At 53.4% G+C, this 13,831-nt stretch overlaps 1 protein-coding gene across 12 annotated transcripts in view; it reads right to left on the bottom strand.

The window, feature by feature from the left end:
* Positions 1-13,831, bottom strand: part of cep295 (centrosomal protein 295) — a 68,370-nt gene that overhangs the window by 34,104 nt on the left and 20,435 nt on the right. For 11 of the 12 annotated variants that reach the window (XR_014126119.1, XR_014126120.1, XM_081723659.1 and 8 more), the window contains exons 5-7: positions 2,574-2,667; positions 2,231-2,344; positions 1,486-1,626 (exon numbers count right to left, since the gene is read on the bottom strand). Coding sequence is in view for 10 of the 12 variants with exons in the window: in XM_081723659.1 (XP_081579785.1) it covers positions 1,486-1,626; positions 2,231-2,344; positions 2,574-2,667 (349 nt within the window). In the remaining 2 variants the exon portion in view is untranslated. The remainder of the gene's footprint in view (positions 1-1,485; positions 1,627-2,230; positions 2,345-2,573; positions 2,668-13,831) is intronic. The other variant, XM_081723660.1, reaches the window with a different exon arrangement.

Raw genomic sequence — 13,831 nt, 5'->3', positions numbered from 1 at the left:
CGCTAAATCTGAAGACATTTTCATGGCATCTCTGCACTCTCAAGAAAATTGGTCAACCCAACCTATCCCGGGTTTCATTACGCTCTCTGTGACTCAGGTCTGGAACCTCTGTTACCGTGGACTCTAAACTCTTCCTTGAGACCTTTAATAACATCATCAAAATTGCCGTCTACCACCTTAAAAATATCAACAGACGGTGTCCTTCACTACCTGATTCTGTAGCTAAAACTCCAATTCATGATTATAACCAGACTGGATTACTGCAACTCTATCCTGGTTGGGCTCCTTGCTAGTATTCTGAAGAAGCTCCAATACGTGCAGAATTCTGGTTTTTAAATCTTTACATGGTCTGGCTCCTGATTACCACTCTGCTCTGCTGTCCAGAAACAATCACTCACAGTTGTGCCAGTCTACTGATGCTCATTTGCTGTCTGTTCCTCCTGCCAATATGCGCACTTATGGTGATTAAGCTTTTACTGTTGCAGGCCCAAAGATATGGAACTCCATCAACTTGCATCTCCACCTCTGCCCATCACTAGCCACCTTCAAAAAGCTTCTAAAGTTCTTTCAGACTGCTTCTCCTAATCTGTAAACCTTTTCTTCTTATTGGCGTTTCATCATACCACGTTTTAACCTATAATTTAATTTCTCTTTTATTACTGCACTGCATCATTTTATTATTAGTGTTTTACCCTGTGTTATTCTCTTCTCAACTCTCATCATGCTTTCATTTGCTCTCATACAGTAAAGTGTCCTCGAAAGGCAAGCAATATATTTTATTTATATTATGAGCATAAACAGGACATTCTCCCATGATGCATACAAAGTGCACTCTTGGTGGCAGGGTGTAATAGCATGTGAACAAACCAACCAAAGGCAGAAACTGGATAATACTGGAAAAGCATATGGGGAAAGGAGGCATCACACAACAATGCCCAGTGGTTACTGAACCTGAGAGCAGACCACAACAACCTCCCTGAACAGCATCCATTAACCATCACGCTAGCAGACATCCAACATAAGGGTGTCAAGAATGAAGAGCTGGACAGCTACAGGCCCTGACATGGTCCGCACCTACTGGCTGAAGAAGCCAACTGCACTTCATGAGCATCTGGTAGAACAAATGAACCAGCTGCTAACAGATGGAACTCCGACCCTGAATGGTTAACTGAAGGCCAAACAATGCTGATCCTGAAGGACCCCCATAAAGGGGCAGTTCAAGTCAATTACAGGCCAAAAACTTGCCTCTGCACAACATGGAAGCTCCTGTCAGGCATCATTGTGGATAAGTTGGGTATACACATGACAACACAAGAGCGGGGCAAAGAAAGGCACTGACAACACCAGAGAAGCCAAGCGCCAGCTACTGGTGGATTCCAGACTGTAACACCCGACAGAACAGCCTGTGCACACCTGGATTGACTACAGGACTACCATTAAGTGCAGGATACCAAAAAGATTCATATACACATGCATAACCCCCACCTGAATGACTTTTTCTTTGCGAAGGGCATGGTCACCTCTAAGCTGTGCCTTCTCAAGCTGCAACTTCCTATCAAACGCTTCTTCGCTCTTCAGATGCTCCAATCGTTGAGCTTCCAGCACTGCTGTCTGCTGAGCATTGGGCTGCAGGGATATAATCACCAGTAATTCACCCAGGCTAGTAATAAGAGCCACCAGTTTTATATTACTACCAGGACAGTAATATAAAGTAAAGAATTTTAAGTCGAGTACAATGGGATTTATCCTCCCAGTATTACAGCATCTGCATGTTCCCAAAAAACAAAAATTATTTCAGAACTGATTCATCACAAACTTAGAGAAACTTAAACTATTATTATTAAAATAATTTGACTATTAGTATTGAATTTAACTGCATTAAATTAATGTGTAATTGCCAAGCTTTGAAGCTGACTGCACATGTTGCACAAATATAGCTATAAAATGGTATGTTCTAGGCAAATGTTAATTTTCATGTTCAACAGCCAAAATCCATAAAATGCACACAAAAGTGCTCAGGAAGGAAAAACCTTTATGAAATTTGCCCTGATGAGTCTTTTTCTCATGGCTTTGGTGTGTGTGTGTGTGTGTGTGTGTGTGTGTGTGTGTGTGTGAGTAGTTGTATGCATATGAAGGCTACTTAAACAGTTTTGTTAGGTTTTTTTTTTTTTTTTTTTGGGGGGGGGGGGTCAAGAGGAATATTAATATAATTCATACTATTTGTACATACCTGTTCAAAGTTTGTCTCTCTGTGTACCACTGTTTCTGGTACATGGTAATGTGTGATGGAATAATGTTCTAGGTTGGCCATCTTTGGTGGTGGCAGCATCTGAATTCCAATATTCTGTCAGAGAGAAATAGACCGCAAAGTTAAAGCAAGCTTCAAATACTGATATTTTCTGATACTTTTTCTCTTTAGTTAAACCATTTCAATAAAGATATACACAGTACTGAAAAGTGGTTAAACCAAGTCTCAATCCCAACACCAACCTTCACTTTAAAAAAAACAAAAAAAAACAACCCTGCCAGACCCCAAACACATTATTCGAGATCATTCTGAGAGAGACCTATACCTCTATGGGATTAGGAGCAAGGAGAGGAAGGCTTGCAACATTTTTTGCCCTGTCCTTCTCCACTGTCAGAGCTTTCTGACGAGCTTCAGAACGCCTGCATGAAAAACAATATTTGGATATAAAGAGTGGAACAACGTTCATCAAGAGAACATAATTCAAGGTTTGCATCAATTGTCACCTCATACACTAATGGAAATGGTTTGCTAACTTAATTTCACTACATAAAATACAAATTTCACTATATATATATATATATATATATATATATATATATATATATATATATATATATATATACACATACATACATACATACATACATACATACATACATACATACATACCACACACACACACCCAAATATACAAACATACACACACAACCCCACACCCCGACCCCACCCAACCACACACACACATACATTACACGCACACACACAACCCCCCACCCACAACCACACACCCCGACCCCACACAACCACACCCACCCCAAAACATGCACACCCCCACCACCAAACATACATACATACACACACATACACCACCAAACATACATACATACATAAACACACACCACCAAACATACATACACCAACACACATATATAGACACACCCACCCCCCCCACACAACCCCCCACCCCACCCAAACACACACACACACCCCCAAACACACATAGACCCCCCCCACCCCCCCACACATACATACACCCCCACACACATACACACCCCCACACACACACCTCCATACCCCACACACACATACACCCCCCCCACACACACATACACCCCCCCCACACACACATACACCCACACACCCCCCACACACCCCACACATACACCCCCCCCACACATCATACACCCCCCCCACACATACACCCCCCACACCCCCACACACATACACCCCCCCCACACACATACATGCACCCCCACACACACATACACCCCCACACACACATACATACACCCCCACACATACATACACCCACCCACCCCCACACATACACCCCCACACACACACATACACACCTCCACACCACCCCCCCACACCTACATACACCCCCCCACACACACACACCCCCACACACACACACCCCCACACACATACACCCCACACACACACACCCCCACACATACACCCCCACACACACATACACACACCCCCACACACACATACACCCCCCCACACACACCCCCCACACACACACACACCCACACACACCCCCACACACACACACATACACCCCCACACACACACACATACAACACACACATACACCCCCACACACACACACACACCCCCACACACACATACACCCCCCACACACACACACCCACACATACACCCCCCCCACACACCCCCACACCCCCCCCACACACACATACACACCCCCACACACACCCCCACACTACATACACCCCCAAACATACACCCCCCACACACACATACACACACACCCCCCCACACACAATACACCCCCACACATACACCCCCCACACCCACATACACCACCCCACACACACACCCCCACACAACCCCCCACACACACCTCCACACACCCCCACACCATACATACACACACCTCCACACACCCCCACACACACACACCCCCACACACACATACACACCCCACACATACATACACACCCCCACACACACATACACACCCCCACACATACATACACACCCCCACACATACATACACACACACCACACACCCCCCCACACACACACCCCACACACACATACACCCCCACACACACACACCCCCACACACACACATACACCCCCCCCACACACACATACACCCACACACCCCTCACACACACATACACACCCCCCACACACCCCCACACATACATACACCCCCACACACACATACACACACACCCCCCCACACACAAACACCCCCCACACATACACCCCCCACACCCACATACACCACCCCACACACACACCCCCACACAAACCCCCCACACACACCTCCACACACCCCCACACATACATACACACACCTCCACACACCCCCACACACACACACCCCCACACACACATACACACCCCCACACATACATACACACCCCCACACACACATACACACCCCCACACATACATACACACCCCCACACATACATACACACACACCCACACACACCCCCACACACACACACCCCCACACACACACATACACCCCCCCCACACACACATACACCCACACACCCCCACACACACACCCCCCCCACACATACCCCCCACACCTACATACACCCCCCCCCCACACATACCCCCCCACACCTACATACACCCCCCACACATACACCCCCCACACCCCCACACACATACACCCCCCCCACACACATACACCCACCCCCACACACATACATGCACCCCCACACACACATACACCCCCCACACACACATACATACACCCCCCACACATACATACACCCACCCACCCCCACACACACACATACACACCTCCACACACCCCCCCACACCCCCCACACACACATACACCCCCCACCACACCCACACATACACCCCACCCACACACCCCACACCCCCCCACACACACATACACACCCCCACACACACCCCCACACATACATACACCCCCACAAACATACACCCCCCACACACACATACACACACACCCCCCACACACAAACACCCCCCCACACATACACCCCCCACACCCACATACACCACCCCACACACACACCCCCACACAAACCCCCCCACACACACCTCCACACACCCCCACACATACATACACACACCTCCACACACCCCCACACACACACACCCCCACACACACATACACACCCCCACACATACATACACACCCCCACACACACATACACACCCCCACACATACATACACACCCCCACACATACATACACACACACCCACACACCCCCCCACACACACACCCCACACACACATACACCCCCACACACACACACCCCCACACACACACATACACCCCCCCCCACACACACATACACCCACACACCCCCCACACACACACCCCCCCCACACATACACCCCCCCACACCTACATACACCCCCCCACACATACACCCCCCACACCCCCACACACATACACCCCCCCCACACACATACACCCCCCCCACACATACATGCACCCCCACACACACATACACCCCCCACACACACATACATACACCCCCCACACATACATACACCCACCCACCCCCACACACACACATACACACCTCCACACACCCCCCCACACCCCCCACACACACATACACCCCCCACACACACCCACACATACACCCCCCCACACACCCCCACACCCCCCCCACACACACATACACACCCCACACACACCCCCACACATACATACACCCCCACAAACAACACCCCCCACACACACATACACACACACCCCCCCACACACAAACACCCCCCCACACATACACCCCCCACACCCACATACACCACCCCACACACACACCCCCACACAAACCCCCCCACACACACCTCCACACACCCCCACACATACATACACACACACCCACACACCCCGCCACACACCCCCCCCCACACATACACACCTCCCACACACCCCCACACACACACACCCCCACACACACATACACACCCCCACACATACATACACACCCCCACACATACATACACACACACCCACACACCCCCCCACCACACACCCCACACACACATACACCCCCACACACACACACCCCCACACACACACATACACCCCCCCCACACACACATACACCCACACACCCCACACACACACACCCCCCCCACACACACACACCCCCCCACACATACACCCCCCCACACCTACATACACCCCCCCACACATACACCCCCCACACCCCCACACACATACACCCCCCCCACACACATACATGCACCCCCACACACACATACACCCCCCACACACACATACATACACCCCCACACATACATACACCCACCCACCCCCACACACACACATACACACCTCCACACACCCCCCCACACATACATACACCCCCCCACACACACACACCCCCACACACATACACCCCCACACACACACACACCCACACACACACACATACACCCCCACACACACACACACATACACCCCCACACACACATACACACACCCCCACACACACATACACCCCCCCCACACACACCCCCCACACATACACACACCCACACACACACACACACACCCCCACACACACACACATACACCCCCACACACACACACACACCCCCACACACATACACCCCCCACACACACACACCCACACATACACCCCCCACACACACCCCCACACCACACACATACACACCCCCACACACACCCCCACACATACATACACCCCCACAAACATACACCCCCCACACACACATACACCCCACACACACATACACCCCCACACACACATACCCCCACACACATACACCCCACACACACACACACCCACACACACACACATACACCCCCACACACACACACACATACACCCACACACACACATACACACACCCCCACACACACATACACCCCCCCCACACACACTCCCCCACACATACACACACCCACACACACACACACACACCCCCACACACACACACATACACCCCCACACACACACACACACCCCCACACACACATACACCCCCCACACACACACACCCACACATACACCCCCCCACACACACCCCCACACCACACACATACACACCCCCACACACACCCCCACACATACATACACCCCCACAAACATACACCCCCCCACACACACATACACCCCCACACACACATACACCCCCACACACACATACACACACACCCCCCCACACACAAACACCCCCCCACACATACACCCCCCACACCCACATACACCACCCCACACACACACCCCCACACAAACCCCCCCACACACACCTCCACACACCCCCACACATACATACACACACCCACACACCCCGCCACACACCCCCCCACACATACACACCTCCACAGACCCCACACACACACACACACCCCCACACATACACCCCCCACACCCACATACACCACCCCCACACACACACCCCCACACAAACCCCCCCCACACACACCTCCACACACCCCCACACACACACACACCCCCACACATACATACACACCCCCACCACACATACACAGACACACACACACACCCCCACACACACATACACACCCTCACACACACACCCCCACATACATACACACCCTCACACACCCCACACACACCCCCCCCAACACACATACACCCCCCCAACACATACACACACCCCCCACACACACATACACAGACACACACACACACATACACACCCCCACACACACATACACACCCCCACATACATACACACCCTCACACACCCCACACACACATACACCCCCCACACACACACCCCCACACATACATACACACACACACCCCCACACACACCCCCCAACACACATACACCCCCCCAACACATACACACACCCCCCCACACACACACACACCCCACACACCCCCCACACACACACACACACATACATACACCCCCCCACACACACACACACACCCCCACACACATACACACACCCCCACACACACACCCCACACCCCCCCACCCACACATACATACACACCTCCACACACCCACACATACAAACACACCCCCACACATACATACACACCCCCACACACACCCCACACACATACACCCCCCCCACACACCTCCACACCCCCCACACACATACACCCCCACACATACATACATACACCCCCCACACACACCCCCACACACATACACACCCACACATACATACACCCCCACACACCCATACACCCCCCCACACACACATACACCCCCACACACACACACACACCCCCCACACACAAACACCCCCCCACACATACACCCCCCACACCCACATACACCACCCCACACACACACCCCCACACAAACCCCCCCACACACACCTCCACACACCCCCACACATACATACACACACCCACACCCCCGCCACACACCCCCCCCACACATACACACCTCCACAGACCCCCACACACACACACAACCCCCACACATACACCCCCCCACACCCACATACACCACCCCACACACACACCCCCACACAAACCCCCCCACACACACCTCCACACACCCCCACACACACACACACACCCACACATACATACACACCCCCACACACACATACACAGACACACACACACACCCCCACACACACATACACACCCTCACACACACACCCCCACATACATACACAACCCTCACACACCCCACACACACCCCCCCCAACACACATACACCCCCCCAACACATACACACACCCCCCACACACACATACACAGACACACACACACACATACACACCCCCACACACACATACACACCCCCACATACATACACACCCTCACACACCCCACACACACATACACCCCCCACACACACACCCCCACACATACATACACACACACACCCCCACACACACCCCCCAACACACATACACCCCCCCAACACATACACACACCCCCCCACACACACACACACCCCACACACCCCCCACACACACACACACACATACATACACCCCCCCACACACATACACACACCCCCACACACATACACACACCCCCACACACACACCCCACACCCCCCCACCCACACATACATACACACCTCCACACACCCCAACACATACAAACACACCCCCACACATACATACACACCCCCACACACACCCCACACACATACACCCCCCCCACACACCTCCACACCCCCCACACACATACACCCCCACACATACATACATACACCCCCCACACACACCCCCACACACATACACACCCACACATACATACACCCCCACACACCCATACACCCCCCCACACACACATACACCCCCACACACACATACACACACACCCCCCCACACACAAACACCCCCCCACACATACACCCCCCACACCCACATACACCACCCCACACACACACCCCCACACAAACCCCCCCACACACACCTCCACACACCCCCACACATACATACACACACCCACACACCCCGCCACACACCCCCCCCACACATACACACCTCCACAGACCCCCACACACACACACACACCCCCACACATACACCCCCCACACCCACATACACCACCCCACACACACACCCCCACACAAACCCCCCACACACACCTCCACACACCCCCACACACACACACACCCCCACACATACATACACACCCCCACACACACATACACAGACACACACACACACCCCCACACACATACACACCCTCACACACACACCCCCACATACATACACACCCTCACACACCCCACACACACATACACCCCCCACACACACACCCCCACACATACATACACACACACACCCCCACACACACCCCCCCCAACACACATACACCCCCCCAACACATACACACACCCCCCACACACACATACACAGACACACACACACACACCCCCACACACACATACACACCCTCACACACACACCCCCACATACATACACACCCTCACACACCCCACACACACATACACCCCCCACACACACACCCCCACACATACATACACACACACACCCCCACACACACACCCCCCAACACACATACACCCCCCCAACACATACACCCCCCCCCCACACACACACACACCCCACACACCCCCCCACACACACACACACATACATACACCCCCCCCACACACATACACACACCCCCACACACACACACCCCACACCCCCCCACCCACACATACATACACACCTCCACACACCCCAACACATACAAACACACCCCCACACATACATACACACCCCCACACACACCCCACACACATACACCCCCCCCCACACACCTCCACACCCCCCACACACATACACCCCCACACACATACACCCCCACACATACATACATACACCCCCCACACACACCCCCACACACATACACACCCACACATACATACACCCCCACACACCCATACACCCCCCCACACATACATACACCCCCCCACACATACACACACCCCCCCCACACACACCCACACACACATACACACCTCCACACCCCCACACACATACATACACCCCCACACACATATACACACCTCCACACCCCCACACACATACATACACCCCCACACACATACATACACCCCCACACACATACATACACCCCCACACACCTCCACACACCCCCACACCCCCCCACACACACACCCCCACACACCCCCCCCACACACCCATACACCCCCACACACCCCCCCACACATACATACACACCCCCACACATACATACACACTCCCACACATACATACACCTCACACACCCCACACATACATACACACCCCCACCCACCCATACACACCCCCAAACACACATACACCCCCCACACACACATACACCCCCCCACACATACATACACCCCCCCACACACACACACCCCCACACACACATACACCCCCCCACACATACATACACACCCCCCCCCACACATACACCCCCACACATACATACACCCCCCCACACATACATACACCCCCCCACACATACATACACCCCCCCACACACACACCCCCACACATACACACCCCACACATACATACACACACCCCCACACCCCCCCACACTGCTTTATGCCGCACCATGCCCCCACGCGCCCTTTACACATACGTGCTGCACACCTTTACCTTGCACATACGCCCCCATGCTGCACACCCCCACGCATACGCCACGTACTTCACACGCCCCCACGCATGTACCCCCGCGTGCCAATGCACCTTCGCCCCACGTGCACCACGCCACGCCACCCCCGCACGTACGTGCTGCGCGTACCGTGCCTTATCCGCACTTCGCATCACACGTGCGTACGCATCACTTCCACGCATGCTTTGCACCCCGCATCCACCTTTACACATGCGCCTTCCATGCGTTGCCGCCTGTCCTTTACGCGCACGATGCGTCTGCGCCAAATGCTTGTCTGCACGCGCACCAATGCGCCCCGCGTGTTTGCCATGATCGCCGTGCGTTATGATACTTTACGCACGCTTCGTGATGCTTCGCGTACTATTGATATGCGCCTTTATGATCGCTGTTTATGATGCTTGCATTTATGATGTGCCATGATAACTGTGCTTTATGATATGCGATGCCCCATGTTGTTGTCGCGCACCCCATGACCGCGTGCGCACTGTTTATGATATTTATGGTGCTGCTGTGTTTTGCCAATGCTGATGCCAATGCCTATATGTTTTTATATAAATATTATTAATGTACGCATATTGATCTTTATAATGCCGCCTTCATAAATGCCACTATTTCATTGCCTTCCACTGATCTTGCGTGCATACCATGATCTTGCCGCTAATGCTTCATTGATACTTCGCCACTGATCATATGTACTTCTGTTGCCCCATGTGCCTTTATGAATGCTTTAACACGTGCGCGCCACCATGATTGCCGCACGTGCCGCGCGCATTGATCGCTTGTCTGCCTTCATGATCATGATGCACCTTCTTAATGCTTCACCGCACCACCTTTATTGATACTTCACCCCCATTAATCATTGCTGTGCCCATGGGCAGCACCACGCACCCCATGATCTTGCCTTCATGATAGCTGCACCTTCCATGATACTTCACGCGTGCGCACTTTATGATACTTCGCAGCACCGCCTTCACCGATACGTGCACCTTTGATTATTGGTCTTGTTGATAACGTACTAACGATGCTTGCCGTGCGCACGATCCCCATGATCTTGTGGTACGCACCTTTATGATCTTCATGATATTGCCGTGCGCGCCTTCCATGATAACTTTGCCGTGCCTTCATCGATACTTCGCCCGTGCGCGCACTTTATGACCCTTGCGCGTGCACGCCTTAATGCTTGCACGTACGCACTATGATATATGATACCACACTTTATACGCGCCCCCACGTACCTTGCATGTCATACTTCACTTCATGCGTCACCCCCATACACGTGTGCTTCCGCACGTACCTTCCACGCGTGCATGCCTTTGCACGTGCGTGCGCCATACTTCACATGCCTTCACGCACGCGTCGCGCCATCTTTCTTGCACGTGCGTGCGCTTTACGCCCCGCGCGCCTTATGCGCTGTATGCACTTTACGTTCACGCAATGCGCTGATACTTGCCGTCTGCACCATGACCATGATGTACCCCCATGATCATACGTGCGCATAATCTTGTAATGCGCCTGTTTTATGATACTTTATGTGTACCTTCCATGATACTTGCCATCTTTGCCTTATTGATACCATAGTGTACCTTCATTGATATACCGTGCTTCATGTTCTTGCGTTCTGATCATGCTATCTGCGCGCTGATACTTACTGATACTTCCACTTCACGCCCCATGCGCTTTACGCCTCTGTCTTCTGTGTAATTACCTTGCATTGGCACCGTACGTACTTCTTTTGTCACCTTCACCGCGCGTTGCGTGCCCCACGTGCGCGCCACCACTTCCACATGCGCTTCACGCGCATACCTTCTTTCACGTGTCTTCACGCACCTTCTGCGCCACGCATGCCTTCTGCCACCTTCATTTATCTTCTGTACACGCTTCGCACGCGCGTGCCTTCCGCCCCCACGTACGCGCCGCACGCACTTCACGTACGTGCCTTCGCACGTGCGTGCGCCACTGATACGATTGTCTAGACCGCTTCACCTGTACACTTCACCGCGATCGCCGCTACCATACACTTTACGCCGCACGCCACACGTCGTGCATATGCCACCGCGTGCATGCACCCCACCCCCAACGTGCGTCTTCACCGCCCCCACGCGCCCTAACGCGCCCCCGCATCGCCCCCACGTACGTCCCTTCCCGCATGCCCCACCCCACCCCCACACACACACCTCCACACACATACACCCCCACACATACCTGCACACACCCCACACCCCCACATACATACACACACCCCCACCCCCACATACACAGCCCACACACACCCACCCACACATGCACCCACACAGCATACACACCCCCACATGCATGCATACACACCCCCACATACACCTCCACACCCCCACACACATACACCCCCACACACCTCCACACCACACACACCTCCACACCTCCACCCCACACACCTCCACACACACCTCCACCCCACACACCTCCACACACATACACCCCCACATACATACACACACCTCCACCCCCTGCTAC

Source organism: Electrophorus electricus, chromosome 11, assembly GCF_041902795.1.
Source record: "Electrophorus electricus isolate QZ-2024a chromosome 11, ASM4190279v1, whole genome shotgun sequence".
NCBI classification, from domain to species: domain Eukaryota; kingdom Metazoa; phylum Chordata; class Actinopteri; order Gymnotiformes; family Gymnotidae; genus Electrophorus; species Electrophorus electricus.
Note: the sequence above shows the minus strand (reverse complement) of the source record. Positions and strands in the feature narration are given on the sequence as shown.